The sequence below is a fragment of the Pholcus phalangioides genome, unplaced genomic scaffold (genome assembly GCF_987345545.1).
Source record: "Pholcus phalangioides strain wild (caught in Gottingen) unplaced genomic scaffold, Ppha-v1.0 ptg000015l_1, whole genome shotgun sequence".
NCBI classification, from domain to species: Eukaryota; Metazoa; Arthropoda; class Arachnida; order Araneae; family Pholcidae; genus Pholcus; species Pholcus phalangioides.
In genome coordinates, this window is record NW_028301608.1 from 16,085,781 (window position 1) to 16,100,917 (window position 15,137).

Sequence of the window (15,137 nt, forward strand, 5' to 3'; positions counted from 1 at the left end):
TCTGAACTTGCCGCTAGTGGGCTATAGTCTCTGTGTTAAGCCCCCCCCCCCCCTCATAAATATGCCATACCATTGTTGTGATACCTGGGAAATACTGCTTATATACTCAAATTACCCAACTCGGGCAACCGTCTTGGGTACTTCAGGTCGTTTATCTCTCAGGAAACGTCGCTTTCCTACGTGTATTTTCGCGTGTCCGAGTCAAGGTGCCCTAACAGCAATGACATTGACCCTTCACAGCTAGTTCAATGACGAGGATCGATGTTTCAACGAACCTGAATTGCTGTTCATCGATCGGAAATACGAGACCCCAGAGATATTATTTCACCAAGTTAATCGGGCGATTATTTTTCCCTACCGTTCGAATGTGCGTGTGTCTCGCGTTGTGCGTGATTTTCGTCTGGTGCTGCCATCTATTTTACGCATCGGCATTAATCAATGGAAAGGTGTGGATTTGCCGTTTCCTGTAAACTGACATTTGGACAATCGATGCCGCCTGAAATTACATACCGTCGCAATAGCGATGCTCTCACATCGTAATAGTTTGATTTCATTGCCATTTTTAGACCAGAAGTCTTCATTATTACTTTTTGAGTAGTGAGCGCCATTTACGTCCACCATCAGTATACAGGGTGTCCAGTAAGTCCTAATTCGGCCTTTATCTGATCAACAGTTCGTTGTAGAGGTATGGATTTAACTTAAAAAATGCTCAAAATGCGTTTAGGAATCACTCTGTACTAGTTTTTTGTGAAAAATATAGTGTCATAAAATAAATAAAAAAAAATCTAAATTTTTATACCCCCCGTCTTTTAACATCCAGTTAAAAAATGGTTGCTCTGTATCTTCTTAAGCCAATTTAAAAAAAAAATTACACGTTTCTAAGTGCAATATTCGTCACCAAGATATTTGAATTTGAAAATCGAAGTTCAAAACGAACAGCTTAAATTAACGGAAAACTCTTTTCCCCCTCATTTTTGCTATTCTTCCCCAACAAAAGCAAATCGCGTGAGTACGCGACTGCCTTACTGACTTGTTATCACCCGTTGTAGCTTCCAGTGGATGGGCCAGCCTTATAAGTGAACGTCCCAAAAATTGGACATTTGGTCAAAATAGACCTGGAATACCTCCTAAGGCGAGAGTCAACGATTTTAGGGCATTGAGATGGAAATGTAAAACCTGTGTAGTGTTGCGTGAGTCATAGTAAACGGCAGAAAAAGCTCAGGCCCACCAGCGACCATTTTTTCAACCTTATAAGGTAGGCCAAATATAGAAGAGAGTCTGGCGATTGAAATAGGTTTCTGATCATTTCATAATTCCAATAACTTGGCTTTCTCGTGACCTGCCTCGTCCTTACAGGCCGGATACTATTCAAACTTACATGGTCACACCAGACTAGGCCTTAGGATGATTACCACTCAACAGGAGCAGAACAACACATTCCCTACTGACCTTATTCTCTCTCTCCATTTTTGATAAGTCGCGCTTTTCAACTGCCAAAAAATGCTGCCGGTAAATGGCTCGAAGCGAGAGGTTAAAGCTTTTTTGGCTCCCGAAAACAGTACAAGTACTACAACAACGGAGATAGATAGATAAATAAATAAATGAAAAAGTCTTGATTTTTATTGTGTTCAAGTTGTGTATGTGTGCTTCCTGAAGGCCGCGGCATCTCGAGGCCGCGCCACCGGAATGACAGACACTAGGATGCTGGCAAGATGTCAGGATAACAATGCTCCTTCTTCCTCAATAATCCAACGATCCTGGCAACGATTCACGAATTGAAAAAAAAACCTTTCTGTGAAACTTATTTTATTCTTTTTTTTCTTCTGAATACTGCAAACACGTATTTACATTCAATTACAGGCTCTATAGAGTTCAAGATATGGATGGTGCGATGGAGCCACGGAGATGTACGATGGACTGACATGATCGGGAGACCTACAACCAAGGCCGGATATGTCCGTTTCACGGCCCTCAATTCTAACAACATAAATATGGTGGGGCTACACATACACTCAGAACACACATTCCGAGACGTATCAAATCGCTAGAAATTCCGTGAAGGAATGTGTACGAGATTCATGTGCGGTCAAAAATCGTAGTTATTTCTCAACAATCTAATTCTTTATTCTTAATCTGCTGAGAACACGTATTTACATTTAATTACAGGCTTTATAGATCAAGGGTTTGCAATGCAAGGTTTCTCGCGGAACCCTTGATGATAATGAGGTTCAAATAAATTTTTCAGTATTTATCCAAAATAGTGCGTCCCTACTGCCGTCTCAACAGTATCATAGCCCCAGGCCGAAATGAAAAAGAGGGCTTAGTCACCACCCTTACGGTGACAATAACGAGTGATGAGATATCTCGTCTAACTTGATGAGCAATCACGAAATATCTCGGCTCTTTAAAATCCTCTCATTTTGGAAACGACGAGTCCAGCTACTGTGTTGAAGTTGTTTTCACAGTCGAACATGTTTTACATTTCCCCCAAACCTGTCGATCAATTGAAAATAAGCAGAGTCGGTTTTTGGTAAGTTTGATACCAGGGTGCGAGAAAGAGAGAGAAGAAGTATAGGAATATATATAAGAATGAGTAATAATGAAATTCAAAAAAATATTCATTCTTTACCATCATCAATCTTTTCTGACACATCTTGAATTCATTAATTCTAAAAAAAAAAACTCTCATTCAAAACGATTCAAGGGATGGCTCAACTGATTAACTCCTCTTTTATGAATGGTGTTTTCCCCCGATACAAATTGCCTAAAAACTCCCACCGTTACCCAAGATTTACAAGACAGGTGACCCTAATAACTTCAGTAATTATATAGACCTATTTTAGTTTTTAATTATATTTCTAAAGTCTTTGAAACATGTGAATCAAAGTTCTCTGCTGTCTTTTGAACTAAATTTTACTAAAACTAAATTCATTAATTTTTTCTATGCAATCTGATTTTTAACAAACTATTAATATTATCTTTCACAAGTTTGACTGCTCCGGTACTCCCTGTATCTATGAACGAGTACCTGCACCTCTCGAACAGGTTAATACCTTCAAATACCTAAGAGGTATAATTAATTCGAATCTAAAATGTGGAAAGTACACTCCAACCATATTCATTCTAAACTTCGGTATATAATTTACAGACTTTACTATCTCAAACCATATATAAGCTCATTTTTTGTATTCGTCTTCCATTACTTATTTTTTTCATCCTCATCTGCTGTATGGATTATGTTTGGGGATCCGAATATGTAAAAATTTATACCCATTGATTTACCGTCGAAAAAGAATAATCAGATAAATCACAAATGACCATAGATCATGAATTCATTATCTTTACCGTTCACTAAATATCCTCCCATTGCGGCACTTTTACTTTTTTCAAGTCTATCATTATTTTAAAAAATAAAAGATCAATATTACGTTGTCAATTAACACCTTTAGATCATCCCCCAGATACAGGGTGTCCCGAGAACTCATGGGCCAAACTTTAAGGGAAGGTACAGTACACATAAAGAAGCACTTTTTGTTTAGCAATGTGTTGTGCAAAATAAAAAATGTTGGCGGGAAAATTCTGATGAGGACCCCATTGCAAAAATTCAGTCGCTGCTGCAACCGTTCGCGAAACACTTGGCATCTTCAAAAGGGTACGCCAATCACTTGCTAGATGCTGCCGGTCCTGTATCGATGTTGGTGGTGGCACATTTGAGCACTTACTGTAATTATTAATGTAAACGAAAAGGTTGTTTTTCATTTCCTCAGCATTTCGTATTTTTCCGCAAACACTAATCATTCCCCACCCACATTGTTATACAAAAATTGCTTCTTTGTGTGCATTTTACCTTTCTTTAAAGTTTGGCCCATGAGTTCAGGGACACCCTGTCTAATTCATTCATGAATAATAACAATATTTACCTAATTCCAAAAACTGATATAAAACGATGGGAAAAAAAATGCACATATCTCGTTTTAAATTAGTATAATAATTAACCTAATGAAATTAATCAGAACTCAGATTCAATAGCAATCTTTAGGAAAATCTTAAAAAAATACCACTTTAATATCACTGACATAGAATAATTCTATCAGAATATTCACCTCATATCACCCCCCCTTTTCACTGCAATTTTTTTTTGTCAAAAATTCACAGGCCTTTTTGTCAAGTTAATCCCAATCACCTTCATAACAAATTCGTTTTTAATTTCTTTAAGCTTTTTATTCCCTTCCAATTTTTTTTCATTCTAGCAAAAAATTCGAGTCGATCTCCCCGTTAGAAAGTTTCACCACGGAGAGCCACAGGCCTAAAACGAGGAAAACTTTTAATCATTACACTTCTCTCATAGTTCAGAAAATAGATGGCAGCACTAAACATAACAAGAATTATACAGAAACAAATTTCACATTAGGTTCAAAATAAGGACACGCACATTCCAACATATACCAATTCGTTAGATGTTCCGCAGAGGAATATGGTGCATGTTTGGTTTAGTAGTAGTAGTAGCATTTAGAGGGGCATATGTCTCCATGCCGAACACGGTTGAACTCAGGTTGGAACTCACGAGGTTCGCACCTTGCTAGCCTATTGGGAAGCATATTCAGAAATTAAGAGCTTTGATTATAACTATCACCAGAAGAGCTCCCGCACAAGACCTTTGTCATATGCTTTAACTGAAATAATCTCATGATTCTAATTATTGAATCTTAGGGTATTCATCTAAGTTTTCAGTGAATATATCCCGAGTACGAAATCAAGCATCTATCCTCAATGGTTTAACTTAGCACCCTGACCCCTACAAGGGTAGGGCTGGTGCGGGGGGACAAATCTCATATTATTATCACTGTATTTTTACACTATAAATTCAATATAGAGGACCACCAAAAATCTATCTCCAGGATGAGGGAATGGGCATGGCGAGCAACGAAATGCCTACGGGTAGAGGGAAATCATTAAGAGAAATACATTAAACTGGGATCTTAAATAGGGTAAAAAAATACGGGACATCGCCAATTGCCATCAAAAACTTTGTAAGAAGTAGACCATAATATAATTTATGTACAGGGTGATCAGCGAATAAGCCCTTATTTCAAAATTAAATATCTCTACAACAAAGATCAATAGAATTATGCGGTAAACGGTACGTTTATTAGCAAAACTGTAAGAATGTTGTACAGAAATTTCGAAAATTTAGTTTCTTTTATAATTTTTTAAAATTAAAAAAGAAACAAAACTGGAGATTTTGGGGTTCCGAAAATCCTCATTTTTGTGAAGAGAAACCACTGCATTCGCCTAAAGTTACTGCATGGGTTGCGGTATGCGCCATGTGTGCTGACAAATTGTTCCAAAATTGTAACGTAACGTTCAGTAGTAATCGTTTCTCGCACGAAGAAGGGGCCGATAATGCCTCTGGCGCATACCGCAGCCCATGCAGTAACTTTAGGCGAATGCACTGGTTTCTCTTCACACAAATGAGGATTTTCGGAACCCCAAAATCTCCAGTTTTGATTTTGTTTTTTTTTTAATTTTAAAAAATTAAAAAAAAAACTAAATTTTCGAAATTTCTGTACAACATTCTTACAGTTTTGCTAATAAACGTACCGTTTACCGCATAATTCTATTGATCTTTGTTGTAGAGATATTTAATTTTGAAATAAGGGCTTATACGCTGATCACCCTGTATTATGAAAACGCTGTGCATTCATGACGTAAGCAAATATTACAAATTTAATATTTATTGCATAAAAAAAATCAGAACAACCAAAATTAAAGGAATGTCCCGTAATACGGGACGCAAGTGGGCACATCAAATTGTTTTAGACATTCTACTGTTCCTCGTGTACAGAAAGGTTGAGAAACGCTGTTTTAGGTAGTTTCCAAGCTGATTGCATTTTAAATATTGATTTGTGTTGAGAGTTTGTCAGGACTTGTAAATATGAAACAACAATTGTAAAAAAGATTATGCGCTGTTTGTTTATATAGCATACGAATATTTTTTTTTAGTATCACAAATTAAAATCGTAACATGTTTGTGCTGCGATAAGTGAGAATCGGTAATAAGGTTTTCCCGAAATGATATTCGTTGATTCAAGTGCTGGAGAATCGCGTTTGCATTATGAGCATATTGCAAAATTTAATGAGTATTATGAGAAAACTATTAAAAAGAGCATCTTTAAAGCATATAATATAAAGTATGAAATTTGTCAATAGCATTTCTCTCATTGGAGACCAGTGCCGTCTTAACGCATGGACGTGGACCCTACGAAACCTCAAGGGATCTTCAACCTTTCAGGCTTCGCAGACAAAATTGGAACTTCCAACGAAGCCCGTGAGCCACCAACTCATACTGAGGTATTTAGAGTTGTAAGATGGAATCCATATTTACAGTGACATAATAATGACATTTTAACAGAAAGACCAACGGCGGCTCTAAATAATTAAAAGACCCCCCATATATTCTGTAATTATCATTTCATTAATTATCAATTTTTATTAATTCCGAAATCATATCTTTCACCAATTCTGGAAAACTTTCTGATTAATTATTTCTTTTAATTGTTCCTGATATTACTTTAAATAATTATGTAATTATTTATTTCGGTAATTCTGAAATTATTTCTTTCAATAATTCTGAAATTATTTCTTTCAATAATTCTGAAATTATTTCTTTCAATAATTCTGAAATTGAATTAAAAAATGCTTGAAATTCCCCGAAGGTATTTTTTCATCTTTCTGAGAATTCTGTAATTAGGGGTAGGCATGGCTTTTTACTTAGATGCTGACTTTTTCGTCTGAAATATGCTCATATAAATCAGGGGCCCAAAAACTGTTTGGGCCTCTGTCTCTGACTGGCCTGCAGTTTTGATAATGAGAAAAAAAAATTGATTTCATTATTGTCGAAAAAAAAAAAAAATCATCTCAATTTTTTTTCTAAATCATCCTTCAATGTTTCTAGCTATTTTTTAAAACAGATCCCCGGGCTACGGCGAAAAAAATTCCGGTGGCTAAATGTGGCCTGCGGGCCATGCATGCGTTGAAGACCCCTGCTTTACGTTAATGTCTTAAAGAAGAAGAAAAATCGCCTCCGTAGGCAGCCTCATATCAGAATGAAGCGTGCCTGTAAAGGTTATTTCCAGCAGCTCTCCGGTGCCGCGTACAGCCGGAAAGTCGGCCTCCTAATGATTACGTCACAAACGGTCCTAGGGCTTTGAAAAAGGAGGTAGTCGTATATCACGGCAGGGTCGTCTCAGAAGCACCGGGCCAGTTGGGGTTGCCAAGTTTTAGGGCCCGCTACCTGGTTGAAAATTCAAGCGCGCATATATACTGTTGAAAATAACGGATATCATTATGGTGCTCTCCTTCCTTTGCACAAAGGGGAAAGACAGACCCTCTGTACTGTCTTCTATGACTAGGATTAATCCTCGGATTATCGGCGCCCGCTCCAAAAGGATTTTCCGGACTCCGGGGGGAAAAAGACATTCTTCCCTATATTACACAAATGACTTTATTGACATTCTCGTAGAAGCACGTGTCGTCTTGACACGTCCAAACGGGACGTAAATATTCGCTTTTTTTCTCTCCGTCACTGTGTATATCAGCTTGGAGTGGAAGAAAGAGCCACTTCTCCGTGTAATATGTGCATGTATTTATACACACACACGGTATATATTTTGTTAAAGAATCCTGACGTCATTTTGAGATTATTCCATTCTTGTATCCCATGAAGTAACTCGGGAAAAAGGGGCCCTTCTCTCTCTCTATCTCTCTCTCTCTCTTTCTCGGTCGCGCTAAGGTCGCCGGGAACCCTGCGCGGATTGAGCTGTTTGTGGGCACATGCGCTTTCGAGATCTTTGCCGCGCGCGCGCGCACACACATCTCTCTCTCTCTCTCTCTCTCTCTCTTTCTTGCTGCTGCTCCTGATGCTCCGTAAAGGGATGAGGAGGAGAAGGTAAAAGCAAAAATAAGAAAATAATAATAACAAAAAAAGAATACCACAGTGGCGTAAGGGCGCAGCCGCGCGATTGATCTGCCCGAAAAACCGTCCCAGAAACAACAAGCGGCGGGGCGCCCCTTTCCGCACACACACATTCTCTCGTGTGGAGCCACCGAGGAAACAAAGTCACGGGCAGGAACCCGATGACGATGACTATCATCTTGTCGATTCTCAAGTTCTTTTCTGTTAAAAACGTCTCGAATAATCTCTGATTGTGCGGAATTTTCAACGGAGTGGACGTCAAGGATTAATGTGATGCCTCTATACTGAAAAAGGATTCAGAAAGTCTTCAGCATAAACACGAAAAAAAACGGGACATTTTTAATTTCTCCTACATTTCCTGAGGATTGTACCATTTGAGTGTTGTCCATCCTTGTACTTGACTGTACGTCCGTTGTTGTCAGTCAGTCTGTCTGTCTGTCCGAATTATCTCTTTTTCTTTCTCCTTCTTGTATGTTTTGGATGTAGACTTGAGTGCGCCACTGGCGATATCCAGTTACGATTCGATCTCCTGTCTCATCAGGTACCAAACCAGTGGCGTAAACAACTTCCTCTGTCTCTCTCTCTATCTCTCTAGCTCTTTTTATTCCGCTATCTCTGTCGTCATCACCTCCTCTTGTGGCTGAAGGAGCGTGTTTTTGGTGGACGTTAAAATTGTGTGTTTGTTATTGACAGAGACGACGTCGACGTCGTCGCATTTGTTTTCTGCCACGACATTTTTCAGGCTCCATGAAGGAGGATGAGTGCTGGTGGCTCGAAGGATACGCGTTAAGAAGGTGCCCGTGCCGCGGACGAAGAGGCAAAAAATCAAACTAAAAGTGGAAGTAGAGGAAGAAGCGAGGATTAGGCACCCATGGCGTCGGTGGCGGCATGGTTGCCCTTCGCGAGAGCCGCGGCTATCGGCTGGGTGCCGATTGCCAACAACCCACTGCCGGCGCCTCCGCTTCCGAAGGAGCAGCAGAGACGCAAAGAAGACGAAAAGTTCACCATCAACGTGAGTGGACGGAGGTTCGAGACCTGGCGCAACACGGTCGAGAAGTATCCGGACACGTTGCTTGGATCGAACGAGCGCGAGTTCTTCTTTGACGACGATTCCAAAGAGTACTTTTTCGACAGGGATCCGGACCTGTTCCGACACATCCTGAACTATTACAGGACGGGCAAGTTGCACTACCCGAGGCACGAGTGCATAGCCGCATACGACGAAGAGCTGGCCTTCTTTGGAATCGCGCCGGACGTTGTCGGCGACTGCTGCTACGAAGAGTACCGAGACAGGAAGCGTGAGAACGCAGAAAGGCTGATGGACGACCGCGCGTCCGAGGTCGACCACCAAATGGACATGAGCCACTGCACCCTCAGACAACGCATGTGGCGAGCTTTCGAGAACCCGCACACGGGCACCGCGGCTCTCGTCTTCTACTATGTGACGGGCTTCTTTATCGCCGTGTCCGTGATGGCTAACGTCGTCGAGACGTTGCCCTGTGCAAAGGACGAAGCCACGGGCGAACCCAAGTCGTGCGGATCCAACTACAAGGTGGCTTTCTTCTGCCTGGACACGGCGTGCGTTATGATATTCACTGCGGAGTACCTGCTCCGGCTGTACGCGGCACCGGAGAGGTGGCGATTCATGCGAAGCGTGATGTGCATTATTGATGTCGTGGCCATATTACCATACTACATAGGACTCGGAATCAAAGATAACAACGATGATGTGTCCGGGGCGTTTGTCACACTGCGAGTTTTTCGGGTCTTCAGGATCTTCAAATTCTCGCGACATTCGCAAGGACTTCGAATCCTAGGCTACACACTGAAGAGTTGCGCCTCTGAGCTTGGCTTTCTTGTGTTTAGTCTTGCAATGGCCATAATCATCTTTGCAACGGTCATGTTCTACGCGGAAAAGAACGTCGAGGGCACTACCTTCACCTCGATTCCTGCGGCTTTCTGGTACACAATCGTCACGATGACCACTCTCGGGTGAGTATACCATTCACTCACTTTATAGTGTCATTGAGTTTATGCAATCAAATACATGCTATGAATTATGATGATGACTGAAACTGCACACACGTAACACATACATGCTCAACCCCTGATCCGCGGACAAATGTGGCCCTCGGAGTCATCTGATGTGGCCCGTGAACTCAAACATAATTTTGCAAAAAGGAACTAAGCGGCACATAAGTGACCCGCGGTGTGATTTCACATCACTTGAGTGGCCTGTAACATTCCTAGATTATTTAGGTGACCCACGGCAGAGTTTCAGATTACTCCAGCGGCTCGCGGCACATGTACAGATAACGTAACTTTTCAGATCTCTCGATTGTCCCGCGGCACATTCTCGGATCATTTAAGTATCCTGTGGCATATTTACAGATGGATGTGGCACAATTCCAGAACAATTAAGCGATCCACGGAACATTTACAGATCACTTAAGTTGCCCACAGAGTATTTTCTGATCCTTTGACTGTCTGTTCCCAGATTATCGTGCAAATTCTCAGATCATTTAAGTGTTGTGCGACACATTTCCAGATCATTTAAATAAAAATCACTCAAATAACCTGCGGTGCTGCATTCTCCTAAAGGTTGATCACTATTGCCCCTGTGCCCCTCCCCCACATCCGTCAGTGGAGGGGGGGGGGGGAGCAGGTTGGGATCTTCGGCGGACTCCCAAGTCAGACTTTTAACGGGCTATCTATAGTGAATTTATTGTGTGAAAAAAAACCCAAAAATGTTGAAAATCCTCCCGGGCCCATAGGTCAGAGTCCTGTCAGTCCTGACCTTGGGTGGGGGGGGCTCATGCCCTATATGGCCCTGTACCTATAACCATTTCCTTCATGATTCGTGTTTGCTCATCCTCACAATACACCGCGATCTCGTCATTAGCGCAACACAGATTATTCCGAGGTAACAACATGCAGTAATGTCGAAGATTCGGCCATGTTAAGGCACGTGTCCCCGTACAGGATAGAGCAACATCGATTTTTCTCTCCTCACAGACTTGAAATTTCTCTCTCTCACACACACACATACACATTCGAGTGGTTCCGGGAACCTATTGATCCTGTTAATAACATTCCAGGACGGACACACATCGCGTGAAGAAACGCTTCCTCAGGCCCTTCCATCAACAGAAAACATGAACACACATTATAATAATTATTGTACACAGTGTGTGTGCCCGAGAAAAAATTATCGGTGACTTTTTAATACATTTTTTTGTTTGATGTCTGACATTAGAGGAAATTTTCAACAAAGCGTGTTTCCAAACCAATGTTTCTTAAGAATCAGTGATCATTAAACGATATCATCAGTGATGATATATCGTTTCATATTTCAGTTCATATTTGCCGTTAAATTTAAGCCGTAATTTTTGGAGTCAATTTTTGCCGTAAAAATTAACTAAATTCATTTTTAGCAACTGTATACTGTACGAAATATCATGTAAATTTTAAGTTACATTTTTTTTTCTTATTTTAATCATGAAATATGGATTTTTGAGAAGGCAAAAATGTGCCAAGGTACAACGAGGGATCTTGTACCTTTAAACAGGTTAAAATTACAAAGGCAAAAAAAATGCAAATTTTGAAGGAAAAATAATATATTTTTAATATAAATAACACATTGAAATATAAAATATCAAAATAATGACACAAGTATGATTATATTACTATATATGTGTGTTTCTCAATCTATGGTCCGTAGAGCAGAGGTGGTCCGCAACAATGGCATAGGCAGACGATAATATAATTCTGAGTGAAAAGTTATTAAACCGTTGTGATTGATATTAGTAATAACGGTATGGGTTCAAATAAAAATTCACCTTTATACTTGGGTTCACCATACATCATCGAGGGGAAATGAGATCCTAAAAATACGGGATAACACTAAATTTTTAACAAAAAATGCGATTTGTTACCTTAAATGCAATTCTGTAATGTCTAAAATTGCTGAATAGTGGGAAAATAAACGACTGCTACAAATCGCAATAAAATATTGTATTTCACGAAAAATATATTCAAATGATCAGATGACCGCATTTCATTGAGAAAATACGGTAAACTGGGATCTTAAATAGGATGAAATATGGTTCATCACTAATTGTGATCAAATGCGTTGCCAGAAGTAGGAACAATCACCAATTGTTATTAAAATTGTGGAAAAAAACGTTGAACCTGAGAGACAAATATCTTAGATTAATATTTATATATTTTTGCCATAATTATATCGCAACATTAGTGATAAATCATGAAAACACTGTGTATTTAGGACTTTAGTGAATGTTGACAATCCAAATAAACTTGAAAAACGGAACAAACGTATAAAAAAAATCGAAAGAACCAAAATTACAGGAATGTCCCGTAATACGGGACACAAGCGGTGCATCAATTTGATCAGACATTTTACTGGTCCTTGGGCTGAGAAAGGTTGAGAAACGCTGATATATTACAAACAAAAGTAATAATGTGGAGGTACGAACGTATTTATATAGATAAAATGTGAAGTTATTCTTTATTATATACTAAGTATAATAAAGGATAATTATGCATTTCATCTATATAATAATTGGAACATAATTTTCCTTTCTACAAGTCTTGTAGAAAGGAAAATTATATTTCCAAAACTTTAGTTCTGTTGGTTCCTTTGGATTGCATTAGGGATAAGATATCCACGACGTCAACATTTGCCGTGTCTGGCACTGATAAACAATAAAATATTTTCTCACCTCTCTTCCAAAGGAAATTCATTTAGCCAAAGCTTTTGGTTGGACTCACACTGTAACCTTAACCCTTGTCACACTGTACAAATTTGACTAGGAAATAACCGAAGGTGAGAAGAAATAGATATAGCTGAAGTTTTTATGGGAAAAAAAGGACAGAACTCAAAAGCCGAGTTTTCCTAGGAGAAAACAAATAAAAATTATTAATTTAATTTTTATTTATTTAATAATTAAAAATTATTTAAAATAAATAAAATAAGTATAACTTTTGCGCCGTGGGCAGCGTGAAAATGCTGATTGGTTAAAAACCTGAAATTCAGGTTTTTTTTTTTCCAATCAGCGTTTTCACGCTGCAAAAGCTGTAGAAACCTGCTGCTAGGAAAACCCGGCTTAAGCCTGAGTATCGAATACCAAATCTTAAATCTCGGTTGCTCAGCGTAAAAAAAGCACGTCTGTTCACTTCAAACGAAGACGACACCCATTGTGTGTCGAAATGCATTAGTGTAATTCGCCTTATTCGTTGATGGCTTCATTGATGGGAAAATTTCAAGTTTTATACTGTTCTAAAAGGTACACGATCTTTTTTGTTTCAAGGTATACACGACGCTCTATTGCTTGTGAAAAATATTAATATCTTTTTTTTTTTTTTCATGATGCTCGGTATGATTGAGTACTTTGTGCATAATTTTTCAATTAAAAACTTATTAAAGAAAAATCGTTTTCTCTAAAGCCACAAGAAATCTCGGCTTAGAGGCCTCGCTCCAGACCGGAAAGCGCTGAGGCATTTTGAAGTTAAACATCGTCAGTTTTTCGTAATTATTCCGCTGTTGTATTTTTATAGGTGAAAATGCCTGGCAAGAACCTTGCCCGGGGTCCCAAAATAATTTTTCAAATCAAAAATTCACTAGTAAGAGACTGGTGAAAAATCGTGGCCTCTGAAGCCACCAAATATCCCTGCCTAGAGACCTCATTCCAGGACTTGAAAGAACCGAGGCTAAACATTGTCATTTTTTTGTTATTATTTCCAAACTGTTCATAAACATGCGCCGATATGGTTGGTGGTCGAATGGTCATAGTGACGGACTCGCATCGCGAGGACCCGAAACCAACAATGACTCCCGCTCTGTACTATGGGGGGGGGGGGAATATAAGCTGATCACCCAGAGGGTTTGGGCCATGGTGGAAGAGCGATGCGACGCCCAGAGCACTGAGCACCGAAAGACGACCAGTGGGCAAGCCGACACAAAATTGAGATTACATTGGGCAGGTGCTTGCAAAGATACGCACGTCGCCAGCAGCCCTCGAATAGGTTCGAATCTTACCGTCGCCACAGTGATGGTCGGCTGAAGTTGGTTGTTTGTGGTTCCCAACTTGGCGCAAATGCGAGTCGATCTTTCCGTTAAAAAGCCTGACTCACACAAAGCAACAAGCTTACAACAGTACAAGTATTCACTCATTCCATAGTTATAAACATTGATGGCAGATGGCAGCACTACACATAATAAGCACTAAACAAACTTACTTCACGCTAGGTTCACAACACGTACACGCACATTCCGGCACGTACCAATTCATTAGAAATTCCGAAGAGGAATGTATACAAGGAGCATGTACGTTAAAGTAATAGTCATTAATGGTAGAGCACGCACCCGGTAATAATACATGAACAGCTAAATATTCTCATGAGCATATTTGGGACCAAGACACTTCATAACCTCCAAATGGCTGACAAGGATCTTGTTCAAGGTTCTAAAATATTTTTTAATTAAAAATTCAAAGCTCCACTTAGAAAAACCGTGGCCTCTGAAACCGCTAAAAATCCCGGCTTAAAGGCCCCGCTCCTGGACTTGAAAGCTCTGAAGCATTTCGAGTCTAAACATTGTTAGCTTTTCCACGGTTAAGTTTTTCCAGAGCTGTATTTAACGAACGAAAAGATGAACCCTCTCCGCAAATTGTACGAAGGATGACTGGATACCAAGCGAGGATAATTGGAAATAAAAGTCACATTCTCTCCTCTGTGGGGAAACGAACCACCAACCTTGCACTTTCCGGGTGCGTGCCCTACCATTAAGCTACAGAGGACAGACAAAGAAGAAAATGCCTGTTCTCTGTATTTTAATGGTAGAGCACACGCCCGGAAAGTGCGAAATTGGTGGTTCACTTCGTCGCACAGAAGAATGTGACATTTCTTTCTAATTATCTTCGCTTGGTATCCAGTCATCTGCACTTCTGTATTTATACATACACATTGACTGCTAAATATTCATAAGCATCCCTAATAGAGTCATTTCCTGACCTCCGCATGGCTGACAAACGGAGTCATGAGAGACTTACCTCGGAGTCATGTGGAATGCTGTTTTTTTAATTAAAAATTTACTAGCAGTTGACTAATGAAAAATTTCAGTCTGAGCCCCCAAGAAAGATCT

General features: G+C 39.8%; 1 protein-coding gene across 2 annotated transcripts in view; it reads left to right on the forward strand.

Moving 5' to 3' along the window:
• The first annotated feature begins 8,026 nt into the window (after window positions 1-8,026).
• LOC149075548 (potassium voltage-gated channel protein Shal-like) overlaps window positions 8,027-15,137 on the forward strand; it is a 149,975-nt gene continuing 142,864 nt past the window's right edge. The window contains exon 1 of one of the 2 annotated variants that reach the window (XM_089243016.1): window positions 8,027-9,967. In XM_089243016.1, the coding sequence (XP_089099142.1) occupies window positions 8,847-9,967 (1,121 nt within the window). In that variant the 5' untranslated portion in view covers window positions 8,027-8,846. The remainder of the gene's footprint in view (window positions 9,968-15,137) is intronic. The other variant, XM_089243017.1, reaches the window with a different exon arrangement.